The sequence below is a fragment of the Protopterus annectens genome, chromosome 11.part0, assembly GCF_019279795.1.
Source record: "Protopterus annectens isolate FY-2018-M chromosome 11.part0, PAN1.0, whole genome shotgun sequence".
NCBI lineage: Eukaryota > Metazoa > Chordata > Ceratodontiformes > Protopteridae > Protopterus > Protopterus annectens.
The window spans coordinates 259,744,455-259,761,152 of NC_056745.1; the positions used below are offsets into that span (position 1 = coordinate 259,744,455).

Below are 16,698 nucleotides of genomic sequence, written 5' to 3' on the forward strand. Positions count from 1 at the left end.
CTGAACTATTCGTCATCGGGCTGTCTTTGTTGCTAAATTCTTTCGCTCTTGTTCTCTGTATTCCGAAATGGCCTCGTTAAGCCATTCGACTAGCGATCTTCCGAAAAAACTTAAGGATAAAGACAGAGCAGATCGCATAGGTCGAAAACTGCCGATGACACTTCCGTTAAGCTAGTCGCCAGTCCACCGGTAATTAGTGAGGCACTTTCGCAGCCCCTGATACCCGCTTCTACAGATTCGCAGGCCTCTACTGAGACCCATTCAGAGTCCGGTATGCCACGAGATGCTTCTTCGACTATGGAATCTGCAGATGTCTCTCCCTTGGATGGATCCGGAGCCGCTGTGCAGGCACCAGCTTCTGAGGGTGTATTCAGGCCTTCCGATGTTCGTATTAAACCGACTACTTTGTTTTTGACTAAAACTACCAAATTTCTCAATCCCAGATTTCACACTACGCCTAGGAAACTGATGACCAAAGCGCATTCTCAAGCTCCCATGCCTCAGAAACAAATGCTTAGAATGGCTGAAGACCTTATTACTTTAATTAGGGGAAGCCAGCCTTCCCCCCAAAAGACAAAGAATTGATTTTCCTTCTGATTCTACAGACCATGAGTCTGATGACTCTGATCCCTCTGATTACCAGGACATACCCTTATCCACCTATGAGGATTCAGATGCAGAGGATTCCATTCCCTCTGCCTTCCGTCCAGAGGACTTTTCTTTCGGTGAAGCCTTGCATACCCTAAGAGAGCATTTCCACTGGGAATGTCAGGACTACCCTCAGTCAAAAAAGAGACTCTGGGAATTTTTAGACTTGCCTCAGCACAGGCATGTAGTTATACCCCCTGTCCTGGATATTGTAGATGATGTCTTCATGGAATCAAATCTTACCTCTGATACTTTACCTCCAGCTCCTAGAAAGCCTGATAGGTACTACAGAGTACCCGACTCTCACAAATTTCTCTTTAAAAATTCTACTGTAGATCCAGAGACCATTTCCCAGGGACCTAAGGGTATTAAGGCTACTACAGCCAAAAACCCTACCCCTTCGAACAGGGATTCTAGAGCTTTAGACAGATGGGGTAAGAAGGTATATACTTCTGCAACTCTTGCCATCAGGGCTTTAAATTTCCAGTTTCACATGTTGAAGTACCAGCAGCATATTAAGGAACTAATTAAACAAAAAATGTTGTTGATTCCTGATTGTGCAGAAAATAAAGATTTATAAGAGTTAATGCATTCTGCAAACCATGTTGGTAAACATACTTTGCAGTGTGGTTTTGATGCCTTAGAAGCATCTTTCAGGGCTGCTGTCACTGGGTCTGTTCTGAGAAGGCATGCTTGGCTGAAGGAACAAATCTTGCCAGACCATGTCAAAGCAAAATTACTAGATGCTCCATTAAATCAAGAATGTTTGTTTGGCACAAAAGCAGAAGTTCTTAAAAAGATGGAAGAAAAAGCTAAATCTATGCAAACTGTTAAAGATTTCTTACAGGTACAGCCACCTAGATTCAGTAGGCATTGGCCTTCGAATAACTGGTCCTTTCCAGTCCCTCCCAGGCCTTTTCAGTCCAAACTCAGGAGCAACAGACCACAAAGACTACAGTCTCAGGGTATGCACAGATCTAAACAATGGAGTGCTCCCACCTCAAAAACAGGGAGTGGTAAGCCACCCTCTTATGGAAAAAGTTCACAATGACTTCTCCTGCATCCTTCCCAGTCATGCCCAAGTACTTGCACCCCTAGATGGAAAACTCGCCCTGCATGCAAAAAACTGGGAATACATTACCCGGGACCGTTGGGTCTTAAGCATTGTATCCCAAGGAAACAGATTCTACTTCCATTCACTGCCAACCCCAAATGGATTGTCAGACCTTCCCCCAAACCACTGGGCAGAGGCTCAAAAGCAAGTGCTTTCTCTTCTCAGTATCAGGACTATTCAACCTGTTCCAACAGAGCAAAGGGGACAGGGTTTCTACTCCAGACTGTTTCTGGTGCCCAGAAAAGAAAACTCTTGGTGCCCTATCCTGGATCTGTCAATTCTCAACACCTTCCTGGTGGTACCAAAGTTCAAAATGCTTACACTCCAACAGCTGCTGCCAATGCTAACCAAGTACTCCTGGCTGGTCACCCTAGACTTAAAAGAAGCTTATCTGTACATCCCCGTAAGGGAATCTTGCAGGAAATATCTACATTTCAGGGCAGGCTCTATGCACTATCAGATGTTCATCGTGTTTCACTGTTGCAGTCATTACACTTGGGTTATCCTGCTGGCAGGCTACCCGCAGTCGGCCTGAATTCCAAAGTCCTGGTCCACCATCAGTTGCTGTCGCCTCTTCCCTGACGTCAGTGCGCTAGGGGTATATAAGATGCAGCCGATGCCATTTTCTTCAGTCTTTCTTGCCGCACGGTGCCCGAAGCAAAAGCAGTTCGCAAGTGCTGGTCGGCCGACTCCTGAGATTTTCGAAATTGAATTTCAGATCTGAAGTCTTCAGTAAAGCTAAGTACCCCGTTGGGGAAACGTTTTCTTGCTCCAGACCGATGTCAGTAAAAGTTAACAATTGTATTTCTTGTGGGAAGCAAATACCTCATAAGGATTTTCATTCTTACTGTATTCCTTGCCTAGGCCCGGACCACGACGTTGCTAGTTGTCAGTTTTGTGCTAGATTTAACCAACGCACTATTAAGCGTCGGTACGATTTTGCTTTCCATTACTTTGGCTGAAGGTTTAACTATATAATGCCATCGGAACAGTCGACGACCGGAGTTCATAAAAAGCGCAAGGAAAAAGAAAAGGACAGGCATCCGAGGTCGAAAACTGACGCCGAAGCCTCTTTTAGGCGAGTCGCCAGTTCGTCGGTTCTCAGTGAGGCGCTTTCGCAGCCCCTGACACCCGCTACCTCAGAGCCACAGGCCCCCTCCGACTCCCACATGGAGACAACTAGGCCTCTGGAAACTCAAGGTATTGGGCCTACGGAAACTATTCCCTCAGATGGGTCCGGAGCTGCTGAGCAGGCATCGGCTTCTGAGGGTGTTTTCAGACCTACACAGCTTTCTATCAGGACCATTTCAGCAACCAAGACAAAGTCTAAAACACCTTTAAAGACAAAGAAACAAGTACAGCATTCTCCTGGACAGTCATCCATGCCTAAGAAACAAATGCTTAAAATGGCCGAGGACCTAATTACTTTGATCAAGGGTTCCCATCCCCCTCCTGATAAAAGGTCTAGGCAAGACACTGACTATGATTCCTCTGATCAGGTTTCTATTTCTTCTGATTCCTCTTCAGAACAGGGATATTCTATTCCTCCCTATAAGGACTCTGATGCTGAAGAATCTATCCCTTCAGCCTCTCCTCCTGAGGACTATTCTTTTGGGGAAACCCTGCACACCATGAAGGGAGCATTTCCACTGGGAGAGCCAAGATTATTCAGAATCCAAGAAAAGACTCAGATATTTTCTTTTATTGCCTCAACACAGACCTCTTGCCATCCCTCCTGTGCTAGACATTGTAGATGATGTATTTTCTGAGTCCAGTCTGTCTCCTGATTCTTTACCCCCTGCACCAGTTAAGCCAGATAGGTATTACAGGGTTCCAGATTCACATAAATTTCTGTATAAAAACCCTGCTGCTGACCCAGAAACTACATCCCAGGGTCCCAAAGGGGTCAAGGCTTCCACTGCAAAAAAACATGTTCCCTCTGATAGAGATTCTAGAGCTCTGGACAGATGGGGGAAAAAACTTTACACCTCTGCTACTTTAGCTTAGGGCTTTAAACTGCCAGTTTCACATGCTTAAATATCAGCAATACCTAATGTCTCTGCTAAAACAGAAAATGCTGACAAACTCTGAATGTCCTGAAAACAAGGAAATGCAGGATTTATTGCATACAGCTGAACAAGTGGGAAAACATACTTTGCAATGTGGTTTTGATTCACTAGAGGCTTCTTGCAGGGCCGCAGTTACAGGCTGTGTCATTCAAAGACATGCTTGGTTAAAGGAACAGAGTCTGTCTGATCATGTTAAAGCAAAATTATTGGATGCTCCATTACAGCATGATACTTTGTTTGGTGTTAAGGCAGAAGAGGTGTTAAAGAAAATGGAGGATAAAGCTAAATCAATGCAGACAGTCAAGGATTTCTTACAGGTTCAGCCACCAAGATTTAGCAGGAACTGGCCTTCTAAGAATTGGTCCTTTCCAGTGTCAGACAGGCCACAAAGAGGCAGATACAGACATCCGAGAGGCAGATCTCAGGCCCAAGGCTCATACAGGCCTAAACAATGGGGTGTTCCTGCCTCCAAAAGCGGAGAAAAATCACAACCTTATAGGAAACTATCCCAGCGACTTCCCACTGCCAATGCCAAGCACTTACTTTTTCACAGCACCCATAGGGGGAAAGCTAGCATTTTTCTCACAAAATTGGCACATGATTACCCAGGACAAATGGGTACTGAATATTGTTTCTCAGGGCTACAGGTTCCACTTTCACACCCTGCCAAAGACAAAAGGTATGCCAGACCTGCCACACAATCAATGGGCAGAGACACAAAAGCAAATTTCATTTCTCATGGACATGAGGGCTATTCAAAGAGTACCACACCAAGAGCAGGGGCAAGGATTTTACTCAAGACCTTTCTTGGTACCCAGAAAGGACAAAGCTTGGAGACCAATACTGGACCTGTCTATTCCAAATACTTTTCTGGAAGTTCCAAAATTCAAAATGTTGACACTATAGCAACTTCTGCCCATGCTGGGCAAGAAGGCTTGGCTCGTAACTTTGGACCTCAAAGAGGCATACCAGCATGTCCCAATCAGACAATCTTGCAGAAGATACCTCAGATTCATGGCTCGCTCAATGCACTACCAATTCTCCGCACTGCACTTTGGCTTATCTACTGCGCCCAGGGTCTTCACAAAAATGCCTGGCACCAGTAATTACATTTTGCAGACAAAAAGGAATTCAAATATATCCATACTTGGATGACTGCCTTATTCAAGCAGAAAGCAAGAACATTCTATTAAAGCATCTGGCATTTGTAAAAAGATTACTAATTTTCCTAGGGTACACAGTAAACGAAAATAAATCAAAACTAGTGCCCTCTCAAGAGATAATATTCCTGGGTGCAAGCTTAAATACAACTGCCCAGATGGCTTATCTCACGCCAGACAAACAAAGGCAACTGACTCATTACTTCCAAATGACGGCAACAAAGACCCAGTTACCTGCAAGAAAAATTCTGCAGGCTTTGGGCTTCATGGCATCCTGCATTCTGCTAGTTCCATATGCAAGACTGCATATGAGAAAGCTACAATGGTACCTAAAAAGTGTTTGGACTCAACATTGCCACAGCCTGGAAACAGTAATTACTCTCATTCCCTGCCTGCAACAGGAGTTTCGATGGTGGGCACTGGCCTGTCACCACAACAAGGGACAGCCATTCACTTTGCCCACAGCCAGCAGACACTAACAGCAGATGCATCGGATTATGCTTGGGGGGGGGCACACATGGCAGGAAAATGTATTCAGGGCTCGTGGACCACAAGCCAAATGCATCTTCATATCAATCAAAAAGAGATGCTAGCTGTACAGAATGCCCTGACAGCCTTCAAGGATCTACTCCATCCAGGACAACTATTGCTAAAGACGGACAACACTACAGTCATGTGGTTTGCTAAAGACGGACAACACTACAGTCATGTGGTACATAAACAAGCAAGGGGGCACACATTCCTACCCCCTCTGCAGGCAAGCCATGAACCTGTGGAACACAGCATTGACCTATCAAGTGCATCTGCAAGCACAATTCCTGCCAGGAAAGACAAATACTCTGGCAGACGAACTAAGCAGAAACCTCATGGACCCTCACGAGTGGAAACTCGATCCACAAGTCTTCAGCATGATAACAAGGAAATGGGGATGCCCAGACATAGATCTATTTGTTTCTCCTCACAGCTGTCAACTACAGAGATTCTGCACAAGGACTTATCACACACAAGCATGGAAGGTGGATGCTCTCTCATTCAGCTGGAAAACCCTGACAGTTTATGCCTTTCCACCACTGCCTCTCCTCCCCAAGGTACTCCTAAAGGTCAGAGAAGAGAAGCCAAAAATGATGCTGATTGCCCCAGACTGGCCACGCCAGCACTGGTACCCAATCCTAAAGAGCTTGTCTCAAGGCCCAGCCTAGACTTTACCTCAAATTCCTCATCTTTTGACCCAACAAAATAATCAGGTCCTGCACAGCCAACTCAGAACCTTAAATCTGACTGCATGGCGAATAATATAGCCACTCAGAACACACCTCTCTCTAATGCAGTTATGGATGTTATTTTGGAAGCCAGGAGGCCCAGCACCAGAAAATCTTATGCAGAAAAATGGAAGAGATTCTGTGCTTGGGATCAGGCACAAGGAATTGAACCGCTTGTTCCAAATATCCCCCAGATTTTACAATACCTAACTGAGATGCTGGATAAGGGCCTATCCTTCTAATCAATTAAGATTCATGCCTCTGCCATTTCAGCTCATTACAATACAGAACCACCTATTTTTTCATATCCACTACTAAGGCAGTACCTCAGAGGGGCCAAAAACATAAGAACCTCCAAGGAGAGCACCAATACCGGCATGGGATCTCAATTTTGTCTTGGAAAAGCTCACACTGCCTCCTTTTGAGCCAGCCAATACAGCTGAGATAAAATTCTTATCATGGAAAACAGCTCTGCTCCTAGCAATAACTTCAGCAAGAAGAGTCTCAGAGTTACAGGCATTAATGGCAGTGGAACCTTTTATCATTTTCCATCCGGACAGGGTTTCTCTAAGGACAAACCCAACATTTATGCCAAAGGTAGTATCCAGTGTGGCTCTTAATCAAACCATTCATTTGCCTACTTTTTATCCAAATCCCCAGAATAAAGGGGAGAGACTTCTTCATTCTTTGGACATACACAGGCAGCTACGCTTCTACTTGGACAAAACTAAGACTTTCAGAAAGACTGAGCAACTTTTAGTAGCATATGCTGCGGGATCACAAGGAAAGGCTAACTCAAAGCAGACTATTTCAAAATGGATAGGACACTGCATTAATTTCTGCTATGCACAGCATGTGACAAATCAGTGCCTAAGGGCATTAGGCCACATTCGACCAGGGCAGCAGCCACATCAGCAGCCTTTCTCAGAGGAGTACCAACCAAGGAAATTTTGGAGGCTGCAACTTGGAGTTCCGTGCACACTTTTACCAAGCACTACCACTTACCTCTTTACTCTAAATCCAGAGCAGGCTTTGCCACTGCAGTTCTGCAGGGCCTCATAGCCTCTCCTAATTCTATTTAGACCCAGCCACCCAACCTCAGCTTTGGGATTCAACCCAGGTGTAATGACTGCAACAGTGAAACACGATGAACATAGCACAGTTGTGTACCTACCAAAAATGTAGATGTTCGAGTGTATTCACTGTTGCAGTCCAGGTTTCCCACCCACCACCCCCCTTTCTTTGCTGGGACTTATCTGTACTTCTCTATTCTATACAACCTATGTGGTGTATTTGCTTGTAGATGAAGGTATTGTTTATTTTAGTGCTTGCTCTTTATAAGCAATGTTGTTAGCCTACCCTTTTGGGGGCACCTGACATCTGGGGCAAGAAAAACTGAAGAAAATGGCGTCGGCTGCATCTTATATACCCTGGCGCACTGACGTCAGGGAAGAGGCGACAGCAACTGACGCCGGACCAGGACTTTGGAATTCAGGCTGACTGTGGGTAGCCTGCCAGCAGGATAACCCAAGTGTAATGACTGCAACAGTGAATACACTCGAACATCTACATTTATGGTAGGTACACAACTGTACTTTCTCTGCACGTCCCTTTGGCTTATCTACTGCGCCCAGGGTATTCACAAAGTGACTGGCTCCAGCCATTGCATACTGCAGGCAGAGAGACATTCAAATTTACCCATACTTGGCCGATTGCCTGATTCAGGCAGACAGGAATTGTTACTTCAGCACCTGACATTTGTAAAGAGACTCCTAACTTCTTTGGGGTATACCATCAACAAAAAGAAATCACATCTGGCACCCAGCCAAGAAATTGTATTCCTTGGAGCAAGCTTGAACACAACTTCCCAGATGGCCTTCCTCACTGTAGAAAAGCAGGTTTATTTGACAGTTACTTCAAACTACTGGCCACCCAAACCCAGCTATCTGCAAGAAAAATACTGCAAGCCTTAGGGTTCATGGCCTCATGCATTCTCCTAATTCCATATGCAAGACTGCATACGAGGAAACTTCAGTGGTACTTAAAAAGTCTCTGGTGTCAACATTCTCAGGACCTGGAAATAGTGATTCCGATCATTCCTTGCCTAAGGACAGAGTTCCTTTGGTGGACAGAGGCCTGCAACCACAACAAGGGACTCCCTTTCACTCAACCCCACTGCCGCCCAAACCCTGACAACAGATGCATCAGACTATGCATGGGGGGCTCACATGACAGGCAAATGCATTTAAGGCAAATGGAGCCCAGGACAAATGCACCTGCATATCAATCAAAAAGAAATGTTAGATGTACAGAACGCACTGACAGCCTTCAAATACCTTATCCTTCCAGGACAACTCTTGATAAAGACAGACAACACCACAGTCATTTGGTACATAAACAAGCAGGAGGAACTCATTCCTACCCACTCTGCAGGTTAGCCATGGCTCTGTGGAACACAGCCTTGAGCAACCAAGTGCACCTGCAAGCTCAATTCCTGCCAGGCAAACAAAATTCATTGGCAGACGACTTAAGCAGAAATATAACGAGTGGAAACTGGAACCCACTTCATTCAAACTTCTAATCCACAAGTCGGGGGCACCAGAGGTGGACCTCTTTGCTTCCCTCGAACCATCAATTGAGCAAATTTTGCACCAGAACTCCCCACAGCCAAGCTTGGAAAGTGGATGCCCTATCCTTTACATGGGAAAACCTCTCAATCTGTGCCTTTCCCCCTCTGCCCCTCCTCTTGAAGGTACTACACAAGATCAAATAGGACAGGCCAAGGACAATCCTTATTGCACCAGACTAGCCACGCCAGCACTGGTACCCACTTTTATGCAGTCTGACAACAGTGCCACCCCGGCACCTGCATCAGACCCCCTCTCTGCTGTCCCAGCAGGAGGGCCAGATTTTGCATCCTCAGCTGCAAACCCTGAATCTAGCAGCCTGGCTTATTCCCTGAATACATCACTAGCAACCCTCAGCAAATAGGTGCTGGATGTCATCCTTGAAGCCAGGAGGCCTAGTACTAGGAAATCCTGTTCAGAAAAGTGGAAAAGATACTGTTCTTGGAGCCAGTCTCAGGGAAAGGACACAGCCGTGCCCACCTTACCTCAAATCCTAGATTGTCTAACAGAGCTGCTTCACAAAGGCCTATCCTTCTCATCCATTAAGATTCCTGCATCTGCCATCTCAGCTCATTACAATACTGAGCCCACCCCTCTTCTCTCACCCTCTGGTCAAACAGTTCTTGAGAGGAGCTAACAATTTAAGACCTCCGAGGAGAGCTCCCACTCCTGCCTGGGACCTTAACTTTGTACTAGAGAAGCTCACACTTCCTTTTGAGCTTGCTACTACAGCAGAATTAAAATGCTTCTCTTGGAAAACAGCCTTACTTCTAGCCATCACTTCAGCAAGAAGAGTGTCTGAGTTACAGGCCCTTGTGGCTGTGGAACCCTTCATTATCTTCCATGCGGACAGGGTTTCCCTCAGGACTAACCCATCATTTATGCCCAAGGTGTGGTATCCAATGTGGCTTTAAACCAATCCATCCATTTACCAACCTTTTTTCCTATTCTTCAGAATAAAGGGGAAAGTATCCTGCATTCTTTGGATGTGCACAGACAGTTTAGGTTCTACCTTGACAGGACTAAACCATTCAGAAAATCTGACCAGCTGCTAGTCAGCTTTGCTACAGGGGCAGAGGGCAAGGCCATTTCAAAGCAAACCATCTCCAGATGGATAGCACACTGCATCCATTTCTGCTACAAGCGCCAATGAAAACCTACCCCACAGGCGATCAGAACCCATTCCACTAGGGCAACCTCATCCTCTACAGCATTTCTCAGGGGAGTTCTTACCAGGGACATCATGGAAGCTGCAACCTGGAATTTAGTACACACCTTCACCAAGCATTACCACTTACCTATCTTTTCTAAATCCAGAGCTGGATTTGCTACAGCAGTCTTACAAGGCCTGCTAGCCAGCCCTAATACTTCTTGACTGCCTCCAGCCTTCCTCAGCTTTGGAAATCAACCCAAGTGTGATGACTGCAACAATGAAACATGAAGAACATAGTACAGTTGTGTACACTTACCATAAATGTAGTTGTTCAAGTGTATTCACTGTTGCAGTCCTGGTTACCCTCCCTCCAGCCCCCTGACTTTTCTGTACTTTCTACCTATCCTCTTTTTTGACTTTATCTTATGGCAGTGGTGTTTACCTTTTATTGGAGATGTTCCACGCCTTGAAATTGCTTCCTATTTTGGGGGCTGCTGACATCTGTGGCAAGAAAAACTGATGTAATGGCGTCGGCTGCATGTTTTATACCCCTGACAACCTGACATCATAGAAGAGGTGACAGCATCCGACGCAGAAATCCCAAGACTCTGGTATTCAATCCGAATGAGGGCTACCTGCAGGCAGATAACCCTAGGGTGATGACTGCAACAGTGAATACATTTGAACATCTACATTTATGGTAAGTATATACAACTGTACTTTTGTCTTACATTGTGATACTTTCACCCTGGCTGTGCTAGTAAATGATCCGCTGAGATCACTGTGCTACCCAGTAAGCAAATGTAAAATGAAAACAAATAAACCAATTTAAGAGACATCCTGACACTAGGATTAAGATCACATAAAGAGGATCCTAGGCCTTAAATACTTGTCCTACATGGACAGACTCAAAAAACTCCAGCTATTCTCCGTCTCATATCGTCTGTTAAGAGGCGATCTCTGCTTGATTTACATAACCATGTCTGAGCCAGCTCTGTTAGAAGTGCTACATGTAAAGAAATCCTAATCCCTCCCTACCACACACTCCAGAGAGCTCAGCCTCATTATCACATTCAACAGAACATGCTGGAGGGACAGGTTCATAACCTAGAGACTGCCCTTGCTCTGGAATAGACTTCCCATACATGTCAAGCAGAGCACCTCACTAGCCCTCCTCAAGAGAAATCTTTATGAGTGGATGGGAAATAGAAAGTTCACCCTGGGGATCACTCCAGTGGCTGTACTTGATAGAGGCACTGGGAACTAACGATGGGCGGCACAATGCTAGGCACTTCTATGGACTAGGCTTGTAAAGGTCCCAGGGCCATTAGCCTAGTACACACCTATGAACCTTGCTGCGGGCTTAATGTTTTTTACCCAGACAAGTGCAGCAGTTACTTTGCCCTTATCCCTTCACAGGGTCAAGTACTGAGAGACACTGTAGTCCACAGTTGCCCAAAGGTCTCCTTTATGTCTTTCCTCCCCTTCCTCTCTTAACAAAATTTCTTTAGAAAACCAGAAGGTGCAAAACCAGAGTTATCTTCATTGCCCCATTTTTACTCCCGCAAGTTTGGTTTCCCTTACTCTGACCTCACCTAGTACATCCATCCTGGATGTTGGATCCTCATCCAGATCTCTTGAATGACCAGTCCAGTCATCCTCAATGGGACCTGTAAACCCTGAAATTAACCACCTGGTTTCTCCAGTTATTTTGGTGGCCAGAGATGCCAGGCTTTCTCCATATTTTAACTTCTCCACAGAAACCAAGTACCAGAAAAGTTTGTCTTAGTAAATGGAGAAGATTTGCCATATGGGCTTCATCCAGAGGACTAGACTTCTTCTAAGGCCCCTCTTCCATCCATTCTGGAATTCTTTGCAGAGCTTTTTCACAAAGGATCTAGCTTCTGGACCATCAAGGTGCAATTAGCAGCCATTTCAATTTTCACATAGGGCAGAATCAGATTTCTTTTGTTTCTGTAAAGATTTCAAAAGTTTTCTGAAGGGAACCTTCCTGTTAAGACCAACAGTCATGGATCTGTTTCCCCCTTAGGATGTTACTGTCATGCTGCAGGTTTTAACAAAACAGCCATTCAAGCTTGTCTCTACAGTAGTTTTAAAATATTTTTCTTGGAAATCTCTCTTTCTGGTGGCAGGCACTTCCGCAGGGAGAACTTTGGAATTTCATGCCTTATTTTATTAGTTTCTCATTAGGGCAAAGGATCTTTTGAGAACAACTCCTACGTTTCTCCCAGGGGGGGTCTCTGAAGTGAACCTTAATCAGGCTATCAGTCTATGAATGTTCTTCCCAAAGTTTTCTAACAAAGGAGAGTATATCCTTTACTTGTTACACATTCATCTTCAAGCCAGATTTTATTTACACAGGACAAAAGACATAAGGAAGTCTGATTAGCTTTTTATTGCTCTTTCTAAAGCTAAATTTGGTCAAGGGGTATTTAAAGTAACGTTATCCAGGTGGCTTTCCAACTGCATGTCTGTGTATGAAAGGGGGTATGGAATTTGCATGGCAAATCAAAAGCCCATTCTACCAGGGCAGTAGCTACTTCCACTGCCTTTATTTATTTATTTATTTAATCTTTGTTTATGGGGGAAGTCCAACTGGGCGATCAGACCATTTTCAGCGGAGGCCCAGGGAGAAAAGCTCCATATACAAATACTCAGTAAACAGTATAAAACTCTACAGAGTAAGAAATAGAATACTGTACAATAATGTTTGTCAAATTGCATACATCTAACATCAAAGCTTTAGGATTTTACAGAAGTGAGACTGGCACAGTTTGTTTAACAGAGCAAGTATAATTTACAGAGTATGGAGAGTTTGAATGCAGAGAAAATGGTGAATTGGCAAACTCATTCGAGAGGGAAGCGATGGAGAGATGGAAGAGGTAAGGAGGTGGGTGTAGGAGGAAGAGTCAGATGTGAGGGGATAAAATAAAGGAATAAATGCTTGATTAGTTGATGTGATCAGAGAACAAGTGAAGTGAATGACAGTTGTAGCTGTTTCAGTTTAGCAGGGAGAGACACAAGAACAAGAGCCAGTTGTTGGTTAGGTGAGCTCTGAGGTGTTCTTTAAACTTGACTGGGCTGGTAATGTTAAGGATATGCGGGGGGGGGTGAAATTCCATGCGTTGGCGATCTTGTTGGAGTAAAGAAAATTGCGAAAGCTGTTATTAGATTTACTGACCTTTTTTTAGGGATTTGTCAGTAGATCTAAAGGTTCTGTTGGTTGAATAGGGATGGATGAGATTATGGAGAGCTGGGCAATTATCAGGTTTGGTTATGATGGTATGGGCAATAATAATTTGGCTGATGATTAGGAAGTTGGGTAATTCTAGCCAGTTAACTGGCGAAGTACAGTGCAGTGGTGGGAGCTATATGATGAAATTGTGACAAATTTGGTGATTTTGTGGTAGCAAGCCTCTAGTTGGCTAGGTCAATTTTTTTGTGGTTAGTAAAAATTAGAGAGGCATATAGCAAGGTAGAAAGAAGGTGGGTTCTAGCACTAGTGTTTTTATTGATGAGATTCGTGCTGCAACTACTTCGTCTACTACATATACTCTTTGTATTACACCACAAGTTGGAAGCACAGTCCAGATCATTTACATCCGTTGGCTTCACCATTCTCAGGAATATCCTTCTTTGATTCCACCCCGGTGTTTCGGTAGCTTGAGAATGTACTCTAAAAGATTGAATTGGATGAAAATAGATGACAACTGATACAAAAGTTATATACTTACCATAATGCTAGGTCTATGTTGTCTTGTTTTTGTCTGGTTCAGCATCCCTCCCTCCCTCCATCCCCCAACTTAAATTTTCATTTCTAGACTCCAGTCCAACAGTTGTACCTGACCAGGGGCCTTGACTTTGGACAGTCTGTATATTGCTATTCTTCATGATTCCAACAATATTTTTTTCAATATATGAAGTAAGTCTATGTATTTTTTATGGGATAAAATTCTCTGATGATAAACAGGCAGTCTGAGGTACTTTGGGGAACTGAGGAAATTATTGGTAGTGGAGTAGTCAGAACACCAGATGTTAGCTTCTGAAAAAGTGCCAAGGTTGGATCTGGGTGGATCCGATAACTGCAAAGGTTGAACTGAACAAAACAATGCAGTGTGGATCTACATAATGTTCATTTACCAAAAACCTTATGTAATTTCCATCTGTGTGCTTTGCTGACATGCTGAAAAAACACAATGGTCTCCCAATGCATTAGGCAAGGTCTTTTGCTAAGATTCTCCTTCTTGTCTTTGTTAGTTGCATTCCATCTTTGGCAAACACTTGTGAGCCCATGATTAAAACTGGATGGAAGACAGAGTGTCAACCTTTAAGTTGTACTGCCTTCTTGACATAAGTATTGACGCAGTCAGTTTTTCTGTTCTTTCTGACTTTGTGACATTTCCCAAAATCAGGCTAAAAAAATAACAAATTACATATCATTAAATGCATAATTTCTTATGCAGTAAATTCTTAGTTGTAGTAATCATGTGAGGAATTGTGCATAGAACATGAACCTATATCGTAGGTTTACCCCCGGGGATCACTTCTGTGTCACTGCTAGACAGAGGCACAGTAAACTAACCTTGAAAAAGGGCATAGTAAAACTCATTTAAAATGAGTGGCGAAATCCAAACAGGCTTATAAATGCCCTAGGGCAGATAGCCTAGTATGAACCTATGATCTATTATTTAACCTCACTGGGGCAGATAATCTCCTTAACTGAAAACAAATTCTTACAGATGAAAATCTAGAACACATTTTACTGCAACATTGTGTTAAGATTGTTTTTAATTTCTAACTTCAGGAAATCCTTGATGACATCATTGGATCACCTCTTCCTGAGCCCAGACAGCGTTCCAGGTTGTTTCGATCCCATTCAGAAAGCTCAGATGAAATGTCAGAGCTGGATCTCTCACATGGAAAAAAGGATGCATTTGTTTTAGAGGTAATGAGTTTGGAATGTTTTTTTTTTTGTTTTGTTTTGTTTTACTGATCTCTGGAAGTTGCGGTGAGAGTTCTAAACTTAACATCAGGAATAATAGTGATTTGTTTTTTCATAGTTGTATAGTTATTTTAATTCATGTATTTTTTGATACTTAATCCTTTTCACTGCCACAGGGGAGCCAAACCCTGTTCTGCCAAACAAAGGGCATAAAACAGACTTGTAATCTTGGACAGAATGCAAGTTCTTTACAAGGTACACCATTTACATATGTACCACGGATGGATCTATGAGATGTTTAGAGGACTGCCATTTCACTTCTTTTGTTTATAATTTATCAGGGAAAAGTACCACAAGTGATCAGTTTAGTCTCATTCCAGAAATACAGAGAAAGTCAAAACTACATTTATTTTGACATAGAAAGAGAATAATAAAAATGTACATCTATAAAATACCATTCTCAGTGTCCACAGTTGTAATATGTAGTGATAATTACAGCTGTGTGGTCTTAATGAAATGACAGGATGGTTGAGCAGAGTTAGGGCTGTAAGAGTTTGTGAGCTGCTGGAAGATGAAGTTATATTAAGCAAAGGAGTATGTGTGTGAGAAGCGTAGACTTGTGCAGTCAAACTTGCAATATTAGGAACACTAAAAGTGTTACTAGTAAGAGAAAGAGAGAGAGAGTGGGATATAGGCACTGTCCTTTGGCTAATTAGAAGAGGTGGGCCTTTAGTCAAATCCTAAATTTTGGGTAAGTTGAGGTATCTTGCATGTACTGGATGGGATACACTGCCAGAGTTTTGGACCTGTTATGGAAAAGCAGTGATCTGTACAGTTGAGTTGCAGTGTGGGGACAGCATGTTTATGGATTCTGTGGTTATAAGAGGAAGGTTGTTTAATTGGTTTAGCTGCTAGGGTAGAGAAGGGCTTGTTGACTAGTAGTTAATAGTTGAGATCCTAGGAGAAGGTCAACCCTTTGTTGAACAAGGAGCCATATCTCTGAGATGAGTGAAGTCAGAGACCCTGATGTTAATCCATCCAGACACAAAGAGGGTATGCAGATTCTGGAATGAGTGCTATTCAGCTGGAAACTCATCCAAAGAACCAGGTGTCAGTGATTGCTGCACCCCAGTGTAATTGGAACCCATTTGACATTTACTACCTTTGTTCCTTTGATTAGAAACAGTTAAAAGAAATTATGGCTTTGTTGCACAAATGCCTGTCCAGTAGAAGAGCAGAAATATGATGCTGTCCTTAAACTGACAGCCAACATTCAGACCCCTCTGTGAATCGAACCATTCATTTGCTTTTCTTAGTCTGTGATGCATGGGATACAAGTAAATGCAGCTTTTGTAGGAATATCAGTTCAATATTTTTGTAGACCCCTTGACAGCTGAAGAACATAATTATACTCTGCATATTGAGATGAACAAGGGTTTGTTTTATGTGAGCAGCTTTGCATTCTGTACCTTCTAAAGAGGGGGACAAGCCGCTGCATCTCCCATGACAAAAAGTACCCCTTTCCACTTAGTTTCATCACTCCAGTGTCCAAACACAGTGTGATGTCCTGTGTTTACCACAGAGTTTTCTTTCTGTCATGTTTCTTGTAGGTATTGTAGGAGTTGCATCAAGAGTAACATATAGCTTTCCCCTTTAATTTTCGCTTTAGCTGTAGAACCACCAGCCAACTATATTAGGAATAATG

General features: G+C 43.5%; 1 protein-coding gene across 25 annotated transcripts in view; it reads left to right on the forward strand.

The window, feature by feature from the left end:
* Positions 1-16,698, forward strand: part of C2CD5 (C2 calcium dependent domain containing 5) — a 1,731,257-nt gene that overhangs the window by 1,446,994 nt on the left and 267,565 nt on the right. For all 25 annotated transcript variants that reach the window (XM_044087723.1, XM_044087713.1, XM_044087716.1 and 22 more), the window contains one exon: positions 14,856-14,996. In XM_044087723.1, the coding sequence (XP_043943658.1) occupies positions 14,856-14,996 (141 nt within the window). The remainder of the gene's footprint in view (positions 1-14,855; positions 14,997-16,698) is intronic.